This window comes from Schistocerca cancellata, chromosome 5 (genome assembly GCF_023864275.1).
Source record: "Schistocerca cancellata isolate TAMUIC-IGC-003103 chromosome 5, iqSchCanc2.1, whole genome shotgun sequence".
Taxonomy (NCBI): domain Eukaryota; kingdom Metazoa; phylum Arthropoda; class Insecta; order Orthoptera; family Acrididae; genus Schistocerca; species Schistocerca cancellata.
In genome coordinates this window covers 119,240,361-119,266,480 of record NC_064630.1, presented here as the reverse complement: position 1 = coordinate 119,266,480, position 26,120 = coordinate 119,240,361, and the positions used below count along the sequence as shown (strand labels likewise).

The 26,120-nt window shown below is 39.8% G+C and overlaps 1 protein-coding gene across 1 annotated transcript in view; it reads right to left on the bottom strand.

Moving 5' to 3' along the window:
* Nucleotides 1–560: 560 nt before the first annotated feature.
* The window catches only part of LOC126187721 (serine palmitoyltransferase 1), a 105,400-nt gene continuing 79,840 nt past the window's right edge, over nucleotides 561–26,120 (bottom strand). Inside the window, exons 8-10 of the mRNA XM_049928965.1 lie at nucleotides 19,469–19,580; nucleotides 3,594–3,847; nucleotides 561–976 (exon numbers count right to left, since the gene is read on the bottom strand). Coding sequence (XP_049784922.1) covers nucleotides 716–976; nucleotides 3,594–3,847; nucleotides 19,469–19,580 — 627 coding nt within the window. The 3' untranslated portion in view covers nucleotides 561–715. The remainder of the gene's footprint in view (nucleotides 977–3,593; nucleotides 3,848–19,468; nucleotides 19,581–26,120) is intronic.

Genomic DNA, 26,120 nt, shown 5'->3' with positions numbered 1-26,120 from the left:
TCCACACTACACTAAATGTTACTATGTGTCTGATAAGGTTTTACAACTAAGCAGTGATTGCATTTATATTAGCTGAAGTAGAAATTGCACAATCACAGAAAGAACAGTAGACCTTATGTTCCAAAGCATTGGAGATGCCGGCAGAAAAATCAGTGCGCAAGTCATATGTTTGTAAATCATTAATACCAATTAATTATTACCATTATACATTAAAACATTACACAAAATCTTAAATAAACAGCAATTCTGGTATACCCCCTAGCTGTGGACCAAATACGGATTGTACTTTACCAGTTCCCTGCTGCTTGTGAACCATCTGTTGAAAATATTTTCATGAGGATTGCTTATTCTGTACCTGGTAAATTTTTTAAGTGTTGCAAGAAATTACATATAACAGGAAACAGTGGATGACATTGAGACTTTGAGGTGGATCAGAGCACCTGGAAAGCTTAACAGTACAGTGACTGTCTGGAAAATCAGGAATTCTTGGTTCAAGTCTTTGTTCCGGCACAAATTTTCTGCTGTCACTTCAGTTGAATTACATAAAACAGACACAATACTCAGTTGGAAAATATTTAGTGTATATTGTAATGTACATAAAACAAACAGTCGAATTTGTGACATTAGATAATTTATAAAATTACAACTCCCCATAAACAGGTGCATTTCAACATATCTACAAACTTCATGGAATGGCTTTTAAAAAGGATGAATATCATGCAACAGCACTGATTAATGTATCGGACACTCTGTAACCTTTCAATAAATCTTTACAGTTACTGTTCACAACAGAGTCACTTGAACATTTCAGGATTTCCTTACAGGCAGAATTTATCACAGAGGCAGCATGATTAATCTCATCCTCAGTCAGCAAACGATTCACTGTCACACGAATGCCTTTTTGCAATTCCCTGTCGAGTTTTTCTCTGTCTTCTAGATATGATGGCGTGATAACCGCTACACCATGCTTGATACACTGCAAATAAGAAAATTTTATAGCAGCAGCTATTTGAATTGTTGCTAAACAACTCATTTTAAAGAAAAATAGGTGTACATAGGTTTGATATAATAACATATTAAACAAGAAAGGAAGGAGAAGATTAGTGTTTAACATCCCGTTGACAATTGAGGTCATTAAAGATGGAGCACAAGTTCAGATTCGGGAAGGATGGGGAAGTAGATCGGCTGTCCCCTTTCAAAGGAACCATCCTGGCATTTGCCTGCAGCAATTTAGAGAAATCACGGACAATTTAAATCAAGATGGCTGGATGAAGGTTTGAACTGTCCTCGTCCTGAATGTGGAAGAAAGGAAGGTAATGATTCACTCATCAAAAGAAATAACTATTATACTGAATTGCAACAATATTCAATCTCAGTAAACCTATGAAAACACGACATGAACTACAGAATCAAAAATCAGCAGGGTGTATCCATGGAAAAAGTAAATAAATAAATTTAAATTCCTGGATTTCCCACTTAAAAATACACTTTTACCCTGGGAAAAGCATAATTTTTCATGTTATGTAACAATAAACTTTTCCTCAGAGCTCTAAACCTTATTGATCCGCTGAATAGTGCAGGTTTTATATACCAACAAATAACATGGGGCACTTTCAGAAACGAACCCAGCAAAAAACCAATTCATTTTGGAAAGATCATTGATGTGCGGCAACATGCACACTGCATATCTTCGTACGGAAGTGTAAACATGAATTCCACCAAATATAGCACAGTAGCTTCCAAACATTGAAATAAGATAATGTTGTGCAATGCGCTTTTGTCAGCCAATCGTAACTCATGATCTTGAGAGCCAATGACAGCAGATATTCAGAGTATAGGATACATGGGGTAGTCATCCAAACACACAAATAGGAAAAGTTAATGGTTTAAAATAATATACATACAGCACAGCCACAAGAAAAGTTAAAGCTTTCACATGTAATATTGGATGTCAAATTTTTTTTGTTTTTGAGACATCTAGAAGAAAATTCCTAGCCTCCCAAACCCCTTCTCTGGTTTAGTTCATTGATGATATCCTCATGATCTGGCTCTAGGGCCAGGACAACCTATCCTCCACGCCTCAAAACCTTCTCTTTCATCTGATTCACCTGGTCCTCCTCAGTCAACTGTGCCCTCTTCAAGGACATTGACCTCACCTCTCTCTTGGTTCCATCCATACCTCTGCCCATATCAAGCACACTAACCTTCAAAAGTTCCTGAATTCTGACAGCTGTCATATCTTCCACACCAAAAAATCACTCCCGCTTAACAGCCAATCATGGATGCCATATCTGTAGTGAGAAGAATTCTTTTGTCCAGTTTGCTGAAGGTCTTACAAAGGCCTTCACAGACAGACACTATGCCTGAACCTAGTCTGCAAACAGATTTCCCACACCATATCATCACACTCCCGTAATCCTCCCACCATCACCTCAGTATCATCCCAGACTGGAGCAAGTGAACTATGTCTTTCACCAGGGTTTTGACTATCTATCATCGTGCCCAGAAAGGAGGCACATCCTACCTACAATCCTTTCCACTCATCCTAAAACTGATATTCCATCACCCATGCAACCTACACAACAACCTGACTCTTCCTTATGCCACTCCTACTTCTCTGGTTTAATTTTGCCTCAGGGATCATGTAAGATGTACCTCATTTCTGGGCATAATGACAGTTAGTTGAAAGCCCTGATGAACGACATGCTTTAGTTGCTCCAGCCCAGAATGATACCGTCTGCTGAGGGGAGATGCTTCTTTCCAACTGGATCTTGTGCTGGTCAAAGGATTAGTGGTGTGTAATGATATGCGGGAAAACTGTGGGCTATATTTAGGGAACAGTGCCTGTATGTGAAGACCTTTGTGAGACTTTCAGCATACTGGGCAAGGGAATTTCGTCACTTCAGATACACCACCCACGGGTGACCAAGCCAAATAGGAACTTTTTTTTTTTTTTTTTTTTTTTTTGATGTGGAAGGAATTACATGGAGGAGAACAGTGTCTGGTACGTTTTTACTGCTGACAGTGTAATTTTTAATACTATTTAACAACAGGGATGAGTAACAGATTTTACATTATTTGATGTCAGGAGTCATGAATTTTACATTATTTGATGTCACTGATTTTATACTTTGTTGTATGCTGTTGTAAATATCTTATGATACCTGATGGTGATCTGTAGACTGAAACTCACTATATGATAAGGACATTTCCATCAGCAGCTCTTGGCTGTGATCATGACATTTTTCAAATATTTATGAACTGTGGGGCACCAACTTCTTATAATATTAAAATTAACACTTAAATGTCACAGGGAGTCATTTAAGAAACTAAACTATATCTTCAAAATAAACTGAAGAAACTTCTGTAGCATCAACAGCTTTCTGGCTATAAGCCAATCAAAGAAAATGTAACAAGATGTCTGGATAGCCTAGACGTTTCATCAACTTCTGATAGTATTTCACTGAAATCAGGAAAATGTTGAAAAATATTAAATAAGTATCAACAACAGACTACATTTCCAGGCATTTGTACATTAATGATCAAGTACCTTTCAGAGTAAACATAAAAGAGTATATATTATAGCCACTTACATAGTCAGCAATGGCTTCATATGTACGTTTGGAATGCAGTCCAGAGCTTATGTGGTCCTTAAATACCAAATATTTTACAGGTGAATAACAATGGCCTATCACTTTCAGATCTTCTATTGACTGAAATTTGCTATGGACAAGTTCACATTTCTTCCGAAGATCCACAAACATGCTTTGATCTCTATTCATTAGTTCCAAAGCTGTTATAGCAGCTGTTGCAAGCAAGGGTGGCAAAGATGCTGAGAAGCAATAACCTGAAAAGAACAAAATGAACCTTTATTACTTCCCACACAGTGTAAAAAATACCATTCACAATATTTGGTGGAAACTGATTAGCTGATTAGCTGATTTTTGAAAATTGTTATGGAGCAGCACTCCTCAAACCTTCAGAATTGCACTGTAATCAATACTTAAGCCTGCTAAGTATTACTTGTCAGCTATGTAAACAAATGATAGTTTATCACAAATGGGCAAGTTGCACTACACTCAACTACAAGCAGTGAAATTTAATTAATTTACTGTCAGGTATGAGTATGACGAAAGGGCCACATATTATCATAATTATCTTTTTGACATCTCTGTTGGATAAAGACCACATACGATCTTCAGCAACCTGTAGATATGCTGCTTCAGCAGGTTTTCTAATGTAATACACCCAGTTACTATTTATCAGATTTTTAGTTTTCCTTTATGTCTTGAAATACAGCAAAATATTTCCTTCTTAAAATTAGAGGAAGACAAAACGGCTGGCCAGTACTTCTCTTTAGGAGATGCAATTTCCACTACTGTCAAGAGAAACATTTCAAATAGAAAATAAACAATATTAAACAATGGAAAATTCAGGATGGAAGTTAACAATATTATGAAAAGGAAAGTTGCCACTCACCATATAGCAGAGATGCTGAGTCGCTGACAGGCACAACAAAAACAATGTTAAGCTTTCGGCCAAAAGGCCTTCATCAAAAATAGACGTCAACACACACACGCACGCAAACGCAACTCGTGTGTGTGAGTTGCATTTGCGCACACACACAACTCAGCATCTCCGCTATATGGTGAGAAATAAACAATATTCTTAGCTTTCACACCTAACAACTAACTATACTTCTTCAGGGAGAAAACAGAAAAGATTTGAAGGTGGAGAGGGGTGAGGAGACGGGTGGAGGGGCAGGTTTCTGAGACCTTAAGTTGATAAGTTGATTGTCACTACAAAATGAGAGATCACTGAACAAAGAAAACTAGTAGACAAACAAGCAGAAATGGTTAACAATCACTGATAACGCTATTCCTCCTTGCGAAAACTTCCTCTAGGGCCACTTGACACCTCTAATCTACACTCGCCATTTTGTTTCTTGATGTGTACATTCTTCAGTGCACAAACATATGTTGAATCAATACCTCATTTCTCAAAGAATGGTAGCTGATTTTAAAATAAAAGCTTTCTCAAAATCTATGACATCCAGACAAAGGTCTAATTCATAGTCTTTGCTCCATTCTATTATTTTGCTTATGTCTTGCTAGTGGTCCATTCTGCACCTACATCCATACTCAGCAAACTATTGTGAAATGCAAGGTAGAAGGTGGTTCGAAATTTTGTGACGTTTTCGTCTTGTTTCCTCTGCATACTGTGTGTGGGAAGCTGACTGTTTAAATGCCTGTGTGAATGCTGTTATTAGTCAATTACTATCTTCATGATTCCTATCAGAGCAAAATGTTTGGAAAAGTAGTATATCCCTACATTATTGGCTTATGACTGGTGCCTCAAATCCATCTTTGTATGCAAGGATGCTAATGCACATCTGTGCAGTGGTGTTCAATTCGAAAGTTACCAATCTGAATCCTGGTGGTACAGCTGCCCCCCCTCCTACACACACACACACACACACACACACACACACACACACACACACATGTTGTGGTCACTTATGCTCAAAAAATATACTTTAGATGATGTACCTCTTCTATGCCCTATGGAAAGAAAGCATTTGTGTGTGGAGGAAGAAAATGATTTTGATCAGGCAGCTGAACAACCCCTTAGAGTCTCTCAGCCAATAGTGTGATGTGACTAATTCTCTTCACTCATTCTGCACACTATGGAAGTATGTTTTAGCACTGTATGATGCCTACTGTATCTTCAACCATCTGCCAGATACAGTTTTTCAGCAATTGCATGATATTGTCTCAAAGATCAAACAAGACCATGACCATTTGTGTTGCCCCTCTATGTATCTACATCTATACATAACCCTGCAAAACACAAAGAAGTGCATGCCAGAGGGTACTTCCCATTATTCCAATACTTAGGGCTTTTTCTTGTTCCATTCATGTATGAAGAGAAGGAAGAAAGATTGCTTAAAGACCACACTGCATACTGTTATTAGCCAAATTTTGTCTTTGCTACCCCTATGGAAGTGATAGAGGGCTATTGTATATTCCTACAGCCATCACTTCATGTTGCTTCGAAAAACTTCTGAAGTAGACTTTAATGGGATAGTTTGCTTCTATCTTTAAGAGTCTGCCAGATCATTTCTTTCAGGACCTCTCTGACAATCTGTTCTTTGTTCTCATTAAACACCCCTTCTTAGTACTATTTGGTATGGTTGCATACACTTGAGCAATAGTTTAGGATGGATCACACAAGTGTTTTGTACATAATCACCTTTCTACACTAATTGCATTTCTCCAGTATTCTACAAAAAAAGAACTGCAGGCTGCTACTTGCTTTACCTACAACTGAGCCAATGTGATCATTCCATTCCATATCCCTTCAAATTGTTACAGAGGTATTTGTATGAGTTGGTCAATTACACCAGTGACACTGATATATTGCAGTCATAGTTATTAGGTTTTTCCATTCTGTGAAGTGCAAAAATATATATTTTGGATAATTTAAAGCAAATTACAAATCTCTGCACCACTTTGAAATCTTATCAACATCTAATTGAATATTTGTGCAGCTTTTTTCTGACAATACCTCATTATAGATAACTGCATCATCTGCAAAAAGTCTGGGGTTACTATGTATTAGTATTGTGTGCAGGGACACTGATACACTACATGAACAGATAGTGTCCCAACACACTTCCCTGGGGCACACCAGAAGTTATTTCTGTTGATGTCTCTGCATTTAAGATAACAAGGTGTGTACTCCTCACAATTCCAGTCACAAATCTCACTTGATACCCCATGTATTTGTGCTTTCGAAAATAAATGTATGTGGGATACTCAATCAAATGTCTTTGGGAAGTCAAGAAATACTGCACCTATCTAAAAGCTTTGACCATGGCTTTCAGAATGTCATATGCGAAAAATGCAAGTTGCATTTCACATGACTGATGTTTTTGGAATCCATGATATTTAGCTTGGAGGAATTAATTTTGTTTGGGATACCTCATCATGTCTGAATTCAGAATATGTCCTAAGATTATACAACAAATTGATGTCAGGGATAATGGATGGTAGTTTTGTGGATCACTTCTGCTGCCCTCCTTACAGCCTTGCAGATGGGTGTGACCTGTGCTTTCTTCCAACCACTGGGCAGCTTTCTGTTCAAGGGATCATTGGTATATTACGGTTAAAAGAGGGGCTAACTCAATGGCAAATACAGTATGGAATCTAACATGGTTTCTATCAGGCCCTGGAGCTTTGCCTTACTGATGAGTGTTTGTACACCAAGTTTGACCCACTAACAGCCTTTACATACAAACAGAATTTCTTTGGGTTTTGTGAGAGATCATTTGATAATATACAGCTAAGGCTTCTCACATTGTCGGCTTTAACTAGGTTTCTGTAACTAGAATCATGTGGGTTTCATTGCTTCTTCGGAGCACTTCAAATACTGGCACTTTGTTGTGAATGCTTTGGCAGTTAACCATTAGGATTTTAATAGTCTCACCTTGGGGGGGGGGGGGGGGGGGACATTTCTTTGGATCTTACACTGATATTTCTCGGTCTCTTACAACTGTTGTTATCTGGACTGGATTGATATTTGCCCATTCTGAAAAAACCCTTGTGTGCACCCCACATACAGTCAGCTACCTGTATAGCAGCTTCTAGCTTGTGATATGTAGTGCACAGCTGGCCCATTTAGAGTGTCCCTACAGTTAAATCTATGGACCAAGTCTAGGAAGTCACAGCCTAGCTTGCCACAGAACCTCTACAATCTCTTTGTAGCTTCCAACTGACTCAGAACCATGGGTCACAATCAGTTCTGCAGACAATGCTGCAGATTGTGAGCTTTGTTGAAACTCAATATTCTCAACCTTTTATGCTATCTGGAACCACCCAAGCATGACCACAGAGCCCAGATGACAGGCATCATTTGTCCCAACATATGCCAAAATCTGCTGTTGGTTTGCGCCATGCTCCCTCAATGGCTGTCGGAATGGCCTCCAGGCATATACATTGAGTTCATCCTCCCATCCGTTGCAGACATTTCCCTTAGGGGAAACATTATTCGATGCATGTCTGAACTGCCAAGGATTGATACACCCCTATCATTTTACACTGCCTCTCCTTGACACAGAACACGACACATTTCCCAACAGTGAAGTGAATCTCAGTGGCTCAGTTTTGGTTTCAATGGAAGATAGCACCTCCACAATGTCAGCTAGGCAGCTTCGTATAATACCATAAGTTCTCCCTGGTCCCTGTCTCCCCTATACAGAGCATCTAGACCTACTTGACTTATTATTCACAGTCAAGTAATTGAACAGTGACAGATCTTGTGCTTCTTGTCAAGGGAACAGTATCCACAGTAGAGGACAGTACTTGATGTACTTTTGGTAAATCTGGTACATGACTCTTAGTAGGCCTCCCACCACATCCACTAGCAGAAGCTTTAAGTCACTTGACAGTAGCCAGGGCAATTTCCAGCTGCTTATGAACGGCAACTAACTCATTCTATGCCTGAGGATAGCATACATAGTGAGATCAATTGAGGCTAGTGTAATATTTTACAGAACAGTAAACAAATAATTTTAATTAAAACTTAGGTTCCCGATTCTCTTTTAATTTACAGGTCTGGCATGTAATGACTAATACCAATTGGTTTTAAGAATTGATGTTATTAACAGCTAAAATGAGATATTAAAACAGAAAAACATGGTGAATTTGTGACACCTTGTACACAGGCATGCTAAGGATGAATACTACTGCATTAGATTATCACAGTCAAAACTGTGAAAACTGTGGAGCACCAACAATGCATGTCTTCTGCTTGAGGCAGCTAACAGTGTATATCAACGTCAACTGTATCCGTCCTGTTTGGTACGGATCCCACAAAACTGAGCAACATTCTAAAATGGGTGACATAAGTGCTTAGTAAGCAATCTCTATTTTAGGCCCAATCTGTTACCAATGAACCAAAGTTTGCTGCCTGCTTTAACTATAACTGAGTCTCAGTGATCGTTTCATTTTATATCCTTACAAATTATTACACCGAGGTATTTGTATGAGTTTACTGATCAGAAATGTGATTCATTGATATTGTAGTTTTTTTCATTTTGTAAAGTGCTCTGAACATTTAAAAGGATTTGCCAGCCTTAGCATCACTTTTAAATCTTCTCACAATTTAATTGAATATTTGTGCAGATTACTTCAGTAAGTATTTAATTAGAGATAACTGCATCATCTACAAAACATCTGAGGTTATTATTAATATTTTCTTCCCTGCCTCATTAATATACGACATAAAAATTAAGGCATGCCTGTAGTTAGTTCTACACCTGTCAATGACTCTCCATTTAGGATAAAATGCTGCACTCTTTCTACCAAGAAATTCACAAGTCAGTCGTTAATTCTGCATGATAACTCCTATGATTGCATATTGTGGTTATAATTAAACTTTTGCTACTTGACCTGGTGTAATGGAAAATATTTACTTTATGGATACCCAACTATCTAGGAATGATATTCAGCAGATTGTGCTGCAGGATCTGTGCTGTTAGTAGTTTTAGTCTCACAACTTGCCATTAGGCACTGGTACTCATACGGTGACATAAAGAGATGAAACTCAAGCATCAGTGTGCATTATAGTTGCTGACAGTCTGGATAAGTTGCGCAGTGTTTTACTTGTAAAGGTGTTTTATCAAAACAACAGCAACGTTTGCTCATCTACATCTACATCTACATTTATACTCCGCAAGCCACCCAACGGTGTGTGGCGGAGGGTACTTTACGTGCCACTGTCATTACCTCCATTTCCTGTTCCAGTCGCGTATGGTTCGCGGGAAGAACGACTGTCTGAAAGCCTCTGTGCGCGCTCTAATCTCTCTAATTTTACATTCGTGATCTCCTCGGGAGGTATAAGTAGGGGGAAGCAATATATTCGATACCTCATCCAGAAACGCACCCTCTCGAAACCTGGCGAGCAAGCTACACCGCGATGCAGAGCGCCTCTCTTGCAGAATCTGTCACTTGAGTTTGCTAAACATCTCCGTAACGCTGTCACGCTTACCAAATAACTCTGTGATGAAACGCGCCGCTCTTCTTTGGATCTTCTCTATCTCCTCCGTCAACCCGATCTGGTACGGATCCCACACTGATGAGCAATACTCAAGTATAGGTCGAACGAGTGTTTTGTAAGCCACCTCCTTTGTTGATGGACTACATTTTCTAAGGACTCTCCCGATGAATCTCAACCTGGTATCCGCCTTACCAACAATTAATTTTATATGATCATTCCACTTCAAATCGTTCCGCACGCATACTCCCAGATATTTTACAGAAGTAACTGCTACCAGTGTTTGTTCCGCTATCATATAATCATACAATAAAGGATCCTTCTTTCTATGTATTTGCAATACATTACATTTGTCTATGTTAAGGGTCAGTTGCCACTTCCTGCACCAAGTGCCTATTCGCTACAGATCTTCCTGCATTTCGCTACAATTTTCTAATGCTGCAACTTCTCTGTATACTACAGCATCATCCGCAAAAAGCCACATGGTACTTCCGACACTATCTACTAGGTCATTTATATATATTGTGAAAAGCAATGGTCCCATAACACTCCCCTGTGGCACGCCAGAGGTTAATTTAACGTCTGTAGACGTCTCTCCGTTGATAACAACATACTGTGTTCTGTTTGCTAAAAACTCTTCAATCCAGCCACACAGCTGGTCTGATATTCCGTAGGCTCTTACTTTGTTTATCAGGCGACAGTGCGGAACTGTATCGAACACCTTCCGGAAGTCAAGAAAAATAGCATCTACCTGGGAGCCTGTATCTAATATTTTCTGGGTCTCATGAACAAATAAAGCGAGTTGGGTCTCACACGATCGCTGTTTCCGGAATCCATGTTGATTCCTACATAGTAGATTCTGAGTTTCCAAAAACGACATGATACTCGAGCAAAAAACATGTTCTAAAATTCTACAACAGATCGACGTCAGAGATATAGGTCTATAGTTTTGCGCATCTGCTCGACGGCCCTTCTTGAAGACTGGGACTACCTGTGCTCTTTTCCAATCATTTGGAACCTTCCGTTCCTCTAGAGACTTGCGATACACGGCTGTTAGAAGGGGGTCAAGTTCTTTCACGTACTCTGTGTAGAATCGAATTGGTATCCCGTCAGGTCCAGTGGACTTTCCTCTGTTGAGTGATTCCAGTTGCTTTTCTATTCCTTGGACACTTATTTCGATGTCAGCCATTTTTTCGTTTGTGCGAGGATTTAGAGAAGGAACTGCAGTACGGCCTTCCTCTGTGAAATAGCTTTGGAAAAAGGTGTTTAGTATTTCAGCTTTACGCTTGTCATCCTCTGTTTCAATGCCATCATCATCCCGGAATGTGTGGACATGCTGTTTTGAGCCACTTACTGATTTAACGTAAGACCAGAACTTCCTAGGATTTTCTGTCAAGTCGGTACATAGAATTTTACTTTCGAATTCACTGAACGCTTCACGCATAGCCCTCCTTACGCTAACTTTGACATTGTTTAGCTTCTGTTTGTCTGAGAGGTTTTGGCTGCGTTTAAACTTGGAGTGAAGCTCTCTTTGCTTTCACAGTAGTTTCCTGAGGTGCTGTAAAGTTACAATACCTCCTTTCGACTGCAGGATCCCCAGTGTTCAGGTTAATACAAAAACTATTCCCAACCACATCTCCCTACGAACTCGTCTATGACCAAGTAATTGCTGCATTAACTAAATACTATGGCCAGCAAGTCCAAGTAGCTGCAGCTACATATCAGTTCTTTCACTTGCATAAAAAGCCAGAACAGACATACTGCCAGTGGTACACAGAATTAAGGGGCATTACTAAGAAGCGTAAATTTAAGTGTGGTTGTGGGAACTTTTACAGTGATTTAATGATACGTGATGTAATAACATTCAATGTCCCAGATAGTAGAATTCAGGAGCAGATCTTTAAGTACTCTAATCCATCACTTTCCCAAGTATTGCAAATCTTTGAGCAATAGGATTTAGTGCCCTAGTGACCGGTAAGTTTGACCAGGCCCATTTGTCGGATCGAGTTGCCCCTTTTTCGTGACTGCCCCAAGCAGCCACAACTGCACAGACAGCCATGTAGACATGTACACAAGCCTGTGAATTTAGTGAAGTCTTGCCCTAGATGTTCTGCTCGCCATAAAAGACAGGATCACCCATCAAGTAACGCAACATGTTACATGGGTGGAAAAAAAGGCCATGTCCAAGCAGTTTGTTTTCAATGGCACAAAAATGCCAATTTTGCCCGCTCCCAGGAACAACAGGCTCATGCACATACAGTTGATACTGTGTTTTCAAAACCTACAACAAGTTCTGACAAAAGTAAGATTAAAGTTGTGCCGCCTCCTTGCTCTAGTGCTGTGGAACGATGTTCTAACAAACTATTTTTCTCATTGTGAATTGCTGGCTGTCATGTGAACTTTCATTTAGACACAATTGCTTCAGTAAATTTGCTTAATCATGCCATGTAAAAACAGTTAGGCTCACCACACCTTTCTAAATCTAACAAGAATCTCACTGCTTACAATGGACAGGAAATTCCAGTGCCTGGACAGTGTAGTTTGCCTGCCACTTACAAATCTCACACTAGGACAGTGAATTTTACTGTGCCGAAATCAAGAGACAGTGAGAACATATTCAGTTTAGGTGCCTTTGATTTGTTTGGACTTAGCATCACAAACAAATGTACTTTCAGTGTCTGCTTTTGAATCAAAAGACAGTGTAGCTAGCTTGCTTAAAGAATTTCCTGAACTATTTTCAGAACGAATGGGAGAAGCTAATAACTTTGCAGTGCATGTTACATTAACATACAGTGCACAGCCTAAGTTTTTCCAGGCCCGCCCTGTTCCAATTGCTTTAAGAGACAAAGTAGCCAGTGAATTGAAAGAATTGCAAGATAATGGTAATTGCTCCCATTCAAGGCAGTCAATGGGCAAGTCCTCTCCTTTTGTTGCCTAAGCCTCCTCGTCACATTTGCATTTGTGTTGACTTCAAGTCTACAGTCAACCCACAGACTGTAGCTGATACTTATCCATTACCTTGCCCTGAGGAACTCATGGACAGGCTTGGCACAGGACATAACTTTTCTAAGATAGATCTGCGTGATGCCTACTTGCAAATTCCATTGGATGAAGAACCACAGAAAGTGTTTATTGTAAATACACACTTAGGACTGTTCGAGTATTTGTGCATTTGCCCTTCTGTAGTGCTTCCACACCTCCCATTTTTCAAAGTTACTTGGAACAGCTGACTGTAAAAGTGCCATTTTGTTCAAACTACCTTAGTGATATTGTCATTTCAGGTTGTACACCAGAGGAACACATTGCCAATTGGCATACCCTTTTCACAGTGTTGCCGGAAGCAGGACTCAAATGTTGCCCCCAAAAAGTGAGACTTTTTTCAAACTGGACTACAGTACTTAGGTCATGTGATAAGCAATCAGTGTGTGCACCCCTTCCAATCTCATTTGCTTGCAATCCGTGCCTTGCCTGTTCCTTGCAATGTGTCTGAACTGCAGTCAGTACTAGGCAAGATGACATAATACAATTGGTTCACAATGAATGCCGCTCAGATTGCATCGCTTGCGTCACAAAAATGTACCTTTTGTGTGGACTAAAGACCGCCAAGACACATTTCAGGAACTCAAAAATGCCTTGCTTAGTGGCAATTCTTTAGTGCATTTTGACCCTGCCAAGCCAGTAGTTATGCAAGTCGACGCTTTTTCTTACGGAACTGACGCAGTGCTTTTGCACAGAATTGGTGCACAAGAAAGAACTATTGTTTTTGCCTCAAAGTTGTTAATTCAAACTCAGTGCAATTATTCTCAAATAGAAAAAGAGGCTGTCGCTATTGTGTATGGTGTGACCAAATTCCATCACTATTTGTATAGTCACAAGTTCATTTTAGTGATAGATCACAAACCTTTGCAGTCCTTGTTTCATCCGTCAAAGCTGGTTCCTATATGCACTGCTCAAAAACTGCAACGTTGGGCTTCGTTGCTTTTGCAGTATCAATATGAAATTGTGAACAGACCTACTGCAAAGCATGGCAATGCAGACAACCGGTCTTGCCTCCCGATTGGTCTGGACTCGGATTTTGATGCATCTGCCGTATCTTGCTGCCAAATCTATGTGCAGGGCTCTGAATTGCTGTAATCTTTTCCCTTGAATTACAGACAAATTGCAGAGGCCACAAAAGCAGACCCCGATCTGATGATTTTGTTGCATTACATTTGCACGTCTTGGCCTCGCTTATTGAACAGTATTCAGAACTAAGTCATGTGCCTATACCTTGAAAATCGGCATAACATATGAGTTCAACAGGGTGTGATTCTAGTTGAAAATGACAGGGGGCAATCAAGTGTGCTTATTCCCAAAGTGTTACAAAAGGATATGTTTCAATTGCTCCACCAAGGACATTGGGGAATTGTTCGCACTAAGCAGTTAGTGTGACGGCACTGTACTTGGCAAGGGATGGACACCCATACTGAACAGATGACATCACAGTGACGTGCATGTGCGGAAAACCAATCCGCTCCACACAGACATTCTCAGCTTGGCCTAAGACTCAATCCCTATGGCAACGAGTACACATAGACTTTGCAGGACCATTTTGGAACACTCGGCACATAGTAGTAGACTCTTTCAGCAACTACCTATCTGCAGTGCCTACGGCTTCTACCACATCACGTAGCACCCTTCAAGTATTTTCCTCCATATTTTGCATAGAAGGTTTGCCAGACATACTTGTGTCAGACAATGGACTGCAGTTCACATCCCATGATTCTGAACAGTTTTGCGAACGAAATGGCATTTGTCATCTAATAAGTGCTCCTTTTCACCCTCAGTCCAACGCAGCAGCAGAATGCTTCATATACACTTTTAAACAGCAGATCGTGAAGCTTTGCACTTCCCACACACGGGAACAGGCACTGCAACTCTTTCTCACTGCCTATCGCTCCCACATATGAGACACACCATCACCAGCGGAACTTCTGCATGGCCGCCGCTATGCTATCGAATGCTGCTCCACTTGCTACATACCACCACAGCATCCGGTGCCACCAATGGTCCGCAAGTATCGCTTTGCGTTGTGCAATCTTGTTCTTTTCAAGGTTGATGGCAACTGTGGGCACTGTCAAAGAGGTGTGATCCAGGAACACATTGGCTCTTTTATGTATTTGATTGCAGGTCTGATGGTTTGCAGCACCACAACCAGAACCAAATTCGTGGGTGTCATCTGCCCTGTGATTCTGCTACTCTTCGTCCCCCAGATTCATGGCCTACAGAACCGCGTAGCCTTCGCAGCCAATTGCTGATGCCACCAGGACATCCCAGGAGGAGTGTATGGATGATGTGGCCTCGCCCCTGCCATTCCCGCTTGCCAACCCGATGGATGTCACCATCGCCATCACTACCCCAGGACACGCCCTCAGGCCTTGACTTCTGCCCAGGCAGCAGTTTTCTGAAGGATGTTCCTGTTGCCTCGCAAGCCAGATGGTGGGGTTTGGTCGGAGTACGGAGTATGCGGTCCTCCACAGTCACGGCTCCTGCCTCTCCCCCATTGTCATCCACATCCTCTCTACACGACAATGGTGTGGCATTTCAGAGGGGAGGGGGGGGGGGGGGAAATGTGCTGGTGTACGCTGTCGCCAGCAAACCAGTCAGCAAAGATGAAGTGCGAAGATCAATTAGTAGGTGCTGGATCAAGCATGCCTATCACAAGAGAGGCCAGAGACATTCCCACAAGCAACATCAATACGCCATCAACATCATCTCAACAGCATGTATTTAGGTCGCCACCGCTAACTGTAGGGCCTCACTTACCCAGTCATCCAGTTTGGCATCTGTCAATTACTCACAGAGGGGGTTTAGTTAATCACAGGCTACGATAGTGCATAGTGACCAACTTAGTGACTACAACAGGACTATTACCGATGAGCTTGTACCACAAACATGAACTCTATTCAAGTTACATAAATGTTCCAGTTTATGTCAATAAAGAATCGTATTAATCCACCTGTGCATCTGTGTTGTAGAAAGAGGACATCGGCCACCCATAACAACATTCCCTCCATTGCTTCCTTGTGGTACAATACTCTGCACTAAGATCCTTCCCACTCCTCCTAAAGTGTAGTTCCATAATCCCCTTAACCTCCACAATGTGCTTGTCCATGCCTACACCTCTCCCACTCCCAACATCTTGGTACAGGGATCAAGGTGTAATATCTGCCCAATCCATCGACCCACCACTTCCTACTTCAGTCTTGTCACAGGCTTATCCTACACTGTCCATGGCCGAGTAACCTATGAAAACAACGACCTCACATACCAGCTTTGCTGAAAATGCTGCACGGCTTTTTATGTCGATATGACTACCAACCAGCTGTCAACCAGGATGGATGGCATTAGCCAAACTGTTGCCAAGAACAATGTTGACCAACTGGTGGCACAACTTGCAGCCAAGCATAACCTGCTCAATTCCAATGGCTACTTCGCAACGTGGGCCAATCCTTCCCCCACCACCACCACCAACTTCTCTGAATTACGCAGGTGGGAGTTTCTTTGCAACACGCACTTCACTCCCATAATTGTCCTGGCCTCAACTTCCATTTACACACAGCCACTACATCCACCACCCAACAGCTCCCCCTTCCTCTGTTGTGTCACCCCCTGCCAAGTCAGATCCTCACGTCATCTTCAGTGTGTGCTGCCCACAACTGGCTCTGACAACTGTGCATCACCCGCCCTCCCACTTTCCTAGCTTGCAAACCAATTGCCTCCCTCTGAGCCATTAGCCACTCACCCCCAATCCCTTTCCCTGACTCCTGCCTCTCTCCCCCTATATGCACCCCACCTGCCAGAATCCTCCCAAAAAAAAAAAGTCTACCTGTCGAAATGCAACACTGGTAGTGTGCTTTCTGCTGGCAGCATGTAGTGGCATAGGTGTGTGTGTGTGTGTGTGTGTGTGGGGGGGGGGGGCAGAGAAGGATTATTCCAAAAGCCAGCAAATTTTCTTTCTTTTTGTTTTTGCCTATTGGTGACCTCAATCCTTTAACCCAAAAGAATATATATGCCATTTATTGGAGTTACAACTTTTATGTCAGAGGCTAAGAACTCAACTTGTGTCCAGCTCTCCAAGTTGTTAAGTTGCAAATATATGAAGCTGTTGCACTTTTGAGACAATGTAGGGTAGTAGCAAGGGAATTCTTCCTGTCTGTTAATGAAAGTCTCATACATGTTGAAGCATTTCAATTCCAGCATACTCAAAAACTACAGTATCGACAAAGTTCTGTCCAGCTGCACTGACATAGTTGTAATGCAAGTTATTTCAGATGCAGAAAGTGAAAGCCATGAGAAATCAAGAAACTCAAATGTGGAAATATCTACATTCACATAACAAATATTTTTGTTTGAGGAATCTGTAGAACATTAAATTTAGAAGAAGGGCTAACTCAGCCACAAATTCTGTAAGGAATGTAACAGACATTCCATTGGCCCCTGGGGCCTGGTTTATCCTTGTCCATGCCTATGCCTATTCCAATCCTGCTCCCCCCCCCCCCCCCCCCCCCCCCTCCCGGATCACTTCATTGAGAAAGACCCAGGTGCAAGACCGGTTCCATACACACACACACCACCTCCTATGACAGCCCAGTCACAGGAATTTCCTATCCAATAAAAGGCAGGGCCACATGTGAAAGCAGCCATGTTATAAACTATTTAGATAAAAAAATCTACTCACCAAGTGGAGGCAGAAGACACACATAAAAGAGGGTTGTAATTAGGCAAGCTTTCGGAGCCAGTGGCTCCCTCTTCAGGCAGATGGGTTGAAGGGGAAGGAAGTAGGGTGAAGGAAAAGGACTGGAGAGGTCTAGGAAAAGGGGTAGATTTTGGTAAAGTAACCCAGAACCGCAGGTCAGGGGAGACTTACCACATGGGATGAGAAGGAAAGACACTGTCGCTGCTTGGTGAGTAGATTTTTTATCCATCCAATTAAATTATTTTGTCAAAAATTGATTGTGTTTGTTGTTATATTATCACATCTTATAAATCAGTTACACTGCAATTACTGGGCAGCATTCTAAGTGGGCACGACAAAACCACACGAATGGCAAACTACGAAACTGACCATCCCCTGCCAGACATGATTTGCACCACAACACAAATGACTTTAATAGCTGCTTCACTATGCATGCCATTTGGATATTCCTTACCAGTACAAATTTCTGTGAACTCCTCAGGTTTGAAATTCTCTCTACTCCATTTGTTTTGTGCCATCTGCCATTCTCTCACCTGACAAACTATTCAACAACCTCCTTGCTTCATGCGTCCTTTCCTACAAATTCCACAGCCCAAGCAATTTTTCTCAATAATCAGTGTTGCCGTGGCCTCCATAGTATGCGTTTGGGTGTCTGTGTGGTTGTGTGAGTGAATGTGTATACTTTCTGGTAGAAGTACAGTGAGAGCTCAAGAGCTAGTGAATACGGTTTCCTGTTAGACGTATCTAGGCAGCACCCATCAGTATCTGTAGGTGAGTGGTTGCTGTTCCATTGTTGTATCCAACCAGGAATTTTTATTATTGCTATATCTGAAATGTTTGTACCATTAACAGCAAATCTTCAAGACAGTAATGTTCCAAGTAACTTAAGAAACTTCTAGCAAAGCACTATGAAAGTATCAAGTCTGAATCATAAAAATGGTTTTTTCATCATATACTGAAGCAATTAGATGTACAGAAAAAACCCTAATGTTTATGCCATTAACTTTCCAACCCACAGCATAAATAAATGTCAGAGTGGGTGCAGCACACACAAATGGCCATTCATATGTTGGACACAAAGAGAAAGTTAAGACAAAAATTATCTTTTGATCACTATATTATATTGCCCTTTGGTAGTGAGAAACCTATTTTTTGAAGTAGCCTATTAGGTACTGCAGGAGTAAACTGTATACCCAAGAGTCCATCTCTGATAGTGATCCACCATTTGTGAAAGTGAGGAAGTAGTTTTCTGGTGTAGTGAATGACAAAATCATCAAGAGTGACAATGTAACTCAATTCATATGTTAACAGTTGAAGAACAGTGAAATTCTTACATTTGAGGAACAGGTGAAAAGTGAAAGGGAGGAGTATGGTGGGGAAATAAAAGGAGTCTGTTACACAAAAAAGAGCCCAAAGCATAACTGAATGTGGAATTATTGTATATGTACACAATAACAAAAATCCAGTAGTTGATGTTCATTTCAAACAGCAGGATGTTAGAAACAAAAATTTAACCTAGATGTGTATTTTTTCCTCACCACTGTATAATAATTTAACAAACAAGATCAAGAAATTATACATGATGAGAAATATAAGCCAATACACTATACTGAAATAAAGAATATAAATATACATTTTAAAGTGTGAAGAGTATTTTTACAAACAGTACATTACCTAAGCCAGAAAGGCGCTGATGCTCCACAATGAAGGATGTTCCTACACAGAATCCACCAATTGTGCCTAATGTCCATTCCATGCTACACATTATCAGGTCAACATCTGCAAGCTGTAACAGGAGAGAGATATAACTCACTGTAATGTGTGTCAATACTATAATCTATTAATGAAGATGCCTAACAAAGATTACTATGACATTTAAACAACACAAATTCTGACACACAGTAAAATTATATGAAATTATATTTTCAGATGGCACAATTTGTTTCCACCTTCAATCTCTTCATTTCCTCACCATTATTTAAGCCTTTGTGTTCTTCTCACCAGTTTCCTACCATCAATATTTCACTTTTCATCATTCAGTCATTTTTATTTATTTTGAATCTTTTTTGCTGCATTTTCCAAGTTTTTTTTTTTTTTTTTTTTTTTTGTTTTTTTTTTTTTTTTTTTTTTGTTCTTCCTACATCCTAACTTGTTTATCTATTTCAACATCTAAATACCAGCATCTCCAGTACACTACCTGATCAAAAGTATTTGGACACGTATTAGAGGACATTAATATCCTTTATGACAGTTTGAACTCTGCTGGGGACACTTTCAATTACGTGTCTTAATATTTGTAGAAGAATAGCAGTTCATTCTTCCTCAAGAGCCAAAACCACAAAAGGTAAAAATGTTGGTTGCTGTGGTCTGGAGCGAAGTCGATGTTCTAACTCATCCCATTGGGTTCAGGTTAGGACTCTGGGAAGGCCAATCCATTCCAGGAATGATACTGTCCACAAATATATATATATATAGATTTTTTTATAAATACTGCTTTGTGATGGTGCACTGTCATTCTAATATAAACTCTCATCATCTTCAAACTGTCCGTCTATTTGCACAGTACACAATGCTGTAAAATGTATTGATATCCTTCTGTATTTAGCATTTTTGTATGTGTAATATGGAGACCATACCTTGGCTACAACTGCAATCCCTCCCAACTCCTAGCCTGTAACACCAACTCCTCTGTACATCACTGCTGACACTACACATTATGGCAGATAACATTCTCCAGGCATTCGTCAAACCCAAACCCTTCTACTGGATTGCCACAGAGTACAGCATGATTCATCACTCCAAATTACTTGTTTCCAATCATCCACTGGCCAGTGGCGTCACTCTTTGCATGACCTCAAATGTTGCTGCACTTAGCACTGATTACAGAAATCTGTGGCTTATTAGGAACTATTATGCACAGTCATTGTGCGAGCTGGACTACAGATAGCACTTTGGAACTCATGAGTGATTCCTTCCAATAATTTCAAGTGATTTTTTAAACTCATCCTCCGCAATGTTCATCCATCAGTATATGAGATCAGCCCAGTCTTGGTTTAGCTGAGGTTGTTCCTTGATGTTTCCGCTTCACAGTCGCATCACCAACAGTCAACTTGGGAAGCTTTAGAAGGGTAAAAATGTCTCTGAAGGATTTGTTACTCAAGTGATATCCAATGACCAGTCCATGTTCAAAGTTACTGAGCTCTTCTCAATGAACCACTTTGCTGTTACTGCTTATCTGATGACAACACAATACTCCTCATCTCCTTTATACTGGTGCATCTGCCTCTCGTGACATCTAGTGGTCAATGCTGCATTACATGGCGTGTCCAAATACTTTTGATCATATAGTGTACATTACTTTTCCTAGACTTTCCTTCTCTTGTCTCTTATCTGCTGATTTTCTCACTTGCTTACTGTTCCCTATGTCACTTTTGTAAACAGTACTTAAATTTTCTATTCTAATCTGTTGCATTCACAGCTAACCCTAATCACACTGCTTACTCACAATTCTCATGGACTTTTCTTCTCATTCTATTTCCAAGCGTGTTGCACACATGTTCACTTTTGTTCTGCATATACCGTCCATCACTCATTTCTTATGTATTTGAAGATGGCCGCGAGTGTAGAAGTGTGTAACTCTAAGACGAGAAAAAGTTACAGTTATGTACTAAAAAAGGGAGTGTGCGAGAATTGTAACGTCGAAATAACAAATTTAAGAGAACGAGTTTCAGGTCTACAATTCTTAGTCAACACTTTAAGAAGCGAAATCACCACACTCAAGAATGAAAATCGGGAACTACGGTCGAAGAACAAATCATCCAAAGTGGCACCTGACGAAAGGCACAAATCATCCGAGTGGACAGAAGTGAGACACAAAGGTAGGACTTTAGCTGGAAAAATAAAAACGAACTTTGCAACAGCAGTTACATTTACGGATAAAAACAAATACGGTGTTCTGCAGTCCAGTGACAGTGTTAAAGACAGTGTAAATTATCCAGACCATTCAAAAGACAATGTGCTGAAAACGAATGGTCACTCTGGGAAAAATGTTGATGAACGGGAAACAACAGGTAAAAAGAACAGTGTGCTTTTTCTAACAGATAGCCATGGCAGGAATTTATCAAGTATGTTTCGAGAAATAAATCGAGACTTAGCAATGACCAGTGTTGTTAAACCTGGAGCGGGAACTAAACACGTTTTAGACGCTTGCATTCAAACAAAATCCACGCAAGAAAATGACTTTGTCGTATGCATAACGGGATCAAATGATGTTGCAAAAAATGAAGCAGATGTCTGCGTAAAAGTGCTTCAGAACTTTCTAGAAAAAAATAAATCAAGGAATACAGTTGTTGCTACAGTGCCTCATAGGCACGATCTAATCTATAGTTCGTGCGTTAATAAAGAAATTCGAAGAATGAATATTAAAATAAAGAAACTGTGCTCTGAATACGCAAATTGTGCTGTGGTCGATATAAGTAAACTTAAGCGTAACCTTCACACCAGACATGGGCACCACCTAAACTATGAAGGGAAAAAGTTTGTGTGCGAACGTGTCAATGAAATAATAAAAGAAAGACTCACATGGAATAAAACAATCTACGAAAGTAGCGGTTTGAGTAATACCTGGAATGTACGTCATTTTTTAGCATAAAAGTCTGTGAATCGACGGGTAATAAACCTCCTGTACTTGAACTAGGTGCTAAAAGCGACATTCAAATGAGAGAGTGTTCTCAGACAATAAACAATAAAGATAAATCTGTTACTGTGTTGCAAACAAACATTCGCTGCATTAGGAACAAAGTATTACAATTAGAACATTTTTGCAGTATTGAAAACGTTGATGATGTTTGTATCTCAGAACATTGGCTGACAGAAGATCAAGTACAATATTGTGTTCATCAGGGGTATGCTGTTGGAGACATTATGTGTAGAAGTGAAAGTAAGAATGGAGGTGTCCTAATATTTGTTAAAGATAGTATAATGTTTACTAAAATAGATGTTAGCTCTTACTGTGCAGAACTAGATGGAGAATTTAGCTGTATACGACTAAACGTAGAGAATACTACAATTGTTAGCTTATATAGATCACCAGGAGGAGATGTAAATACATTTTTCGAAAGATTTGAGCTGCTTATGAGGAAAATACTAAAATCTAACATAAAACTAATTATCTGTGGCGATTTCAACATTGAAATGGCCAACAGTGATGAACATGTTACAAGAACGTTTTTTAATATCTTAAGATCACTAAATTTACAATGTACAAATTACACACCAACACGGGATAAGGCGTGCTTAGATAATATTATAGTAAATTTTTCTAGAGATATGTACGATGTCAGACTTGCCAGTGGAGCCCTAGCTGATCATGAACCATTGATTTTAACATTCTCCTGTGATCAGTTGCCTAAATCAGACAAATCAGTCAGTATCAAGTCTAATGCCACATGGGTAAGAGAGCAGAAAGATGAATATATTAATTTATTTATTGACAGAATATCTTATGTTACCTGGGACTTTGTATACAACACACAACCTGGAAAGGGTGCTGGTGAAATGGTGTTTAACAACTTCCTGGAAATACTCATATAGTTATGGTACTCCTGCTCACCATTAATCAAAAGTAGCCCTAAGCATAAACAGAAAAACAAACAGCTAAAATGGTATACAGATGAGCTAGCTCTCACTAGGGAGGAGATGCTCAGACTGTACAGAATATATAAAAATTCTAGTAAACAAGGACCTGAGCTAGATAATACTTCTTATAGAGCTTATCTAAAATGTAAAAAAATCTACAAAGACAAACTGTCCTTGGCCAAAAAACAAGCATGTGAACATTACTTTGAAAGTTCTCCCAACAAATATAAAGCAGCATGGGATATCATCAACCAATATAATTCACAAACCCATACACAAGATGCAATGCTGGTCCCAGAAGAAGTAAATAATTGCTTCCTAACCTCAGTGAGTGAGCTGAAAAACAAAATCAAGCAAAATGGCACTTGTGCACTAGATCATCTTGGTGCTGTGCCCCATAGTATGTGTACTTTCCACTGGAATGTTGTCACCCCAGAGGATATTGTAAAAGCTGTGGCAAGGTTCACCAACTCCAAAAGTATGGACTGTTATTGGTTTTCTAACTATGTAATGAAAAAAATATTACACCTTATCTGTCAACCTCTTTCTTTAATTTTTAATATGTGTTTAGAATCTGAAGTTTTCCCAGATGCACTCAAAACTGCTAAAGTAATACCAGTCTTTAAAAAGGGAGATAAGCATCTGCCCCAAAACTATCGACCAGTTTCCATTGTCCCAATTTTCTCTAAAGTTTTTGAATATGTAATGTACAGTCAACTAAATAACTATTTTGATAAGCATGATCTCCTCTCCAACAGACAGTTTGCATATCAACATGGTAAAAACACCACTACTGCTGTCACTGAAGTTGTTAACCAGGTGTTAACTGCATTCGAAAATAAGGATCTAGTACCAGTCGTACTGTGCGATCTTAGCAAAGCCTTCGACTGCATACCATCTAACACCCTACTTGCAAAACTGGAATTTTATGGCATACACAAACCATCTTTGGATGTAATCGAATCATACTTAAGTAACAGGAGACAGTATATATCAATTAAAAATAGATGCTCCTCACTGAAGGAAGTTCGGACTGGAGTACCTCAGGGCTCGGTCCTAGGTCCTTTTCTGTTTATCATTGCAATTAATGACTTACCTTACCATGTAGGAGAAAATTCAGTTGTGTGTTATGCAGATGATACAACATTGCTCAATACACACCATGACACAACAGAACTGCATCAAGCAACATAGGAAAAACTAGAACTAGTAATGGATTGGTTTTCTTCTAATGAACTCCTGTGTAATCCTGATAAAACACAAGAACTAATTCTGGGTTTAACTACAGCTGTTGAAAGCAAATCAATAAAATTGTTAGGTTCCACATTGATTCAAAATTAAACTGGGAGGAACACATTAGCCATATCTGCAAGAGAATAACAAGAGTGTGTTATCTCATCTGGAGACTGACAGATGTAGTCACTGATGAGTAACTAAAGGTGGTATATTTTGGCCTCTTTCAGTCACACATTTCCTACGGCATATTGTTATGGGGACATTCTTGCTTTGTCAGTGAAATTCTGAAAATTAAAAAAGAAAAGTAATCAGAATAATAAGCAAAGCTAAGCCCAAGGAACATTGCCGCCCCCTCTTTATCAAGCACATGATATTAACTGTGGTGAATCTATACATCTACACAGCACTGCTTTATGTCAAAAGCAACTTAAATGAGTTCGAGACCAGAGAGAACATACATCCCCACAACACCAGAGGCAAACTGGACTTTGACATACCAAGACACAGACTCACAAAGACTGCAAACTCACACAAAATAATGAGTTTAAAACTCTTCAATAAACTTCCAGCATCTGCTCGGTCACTGACCAATAATATTTTCAAACGTAAGGTTTATGACTGGCTTCTCAAACACCCATTTTATAAGATAACAGAATATTTTGAAATAAGCATTGACATTAGTATATAAGAATATTCCTAAAAGAAAAGGAATTAAATTGTAAAAACTTTACTGTAAAGTTATTGTTAATTGTATATTTAATGTTCAGACCTATTCCGCTGTAAGTGGTCAATGGTGAATAAACTGAATACTGAATATTTCAAATAAAATGATAAGAGAACACTATATCTACAGTAATTATTGATCTTGTTTGTTAGTTTTCAGCTACCAAGGCTGTTGTCAGACAAGTATTCTCAAAGAAATAGCACTGTGGTGAACTATTCTGGAAAAGATGTTACAACTGAAAGGTGTGTGGCAAAAACTCGAGAGTAAAAGTTAACTTTGATTAACCCAAAATCATAAAATAAATACACACGCAAGCGCGCGCGCACCCGCGCCCGCGCACGCGCTCGCGCACACACACACACACACACACACACACACACACACGCACACGCACGCACACACACACACACACACACACACAGAGATAAGTGTATTCGTATCATATTAGTATAAATAAGTCCCCCTGACGTGAGGTATAAACCTTTCAAATGTGTTGTGGAAATAAATTGAACAGTGAATCATAACAGCACAAACCTGTTGTTTCATTCAATATCTTTGATTCAACAATTGAAATATCGCAAAAACATTTAAACTGAATATAATTGAAAAAGATTGTGGATGAGGAAAAGGGCGGGGTGGAGGAGAGGCATGGCATAAATCATCATGAGTCAAATCATACCATAGACAAAAATCATGCTACCATAAAATCCAAATTCGTAAATAAGTGTT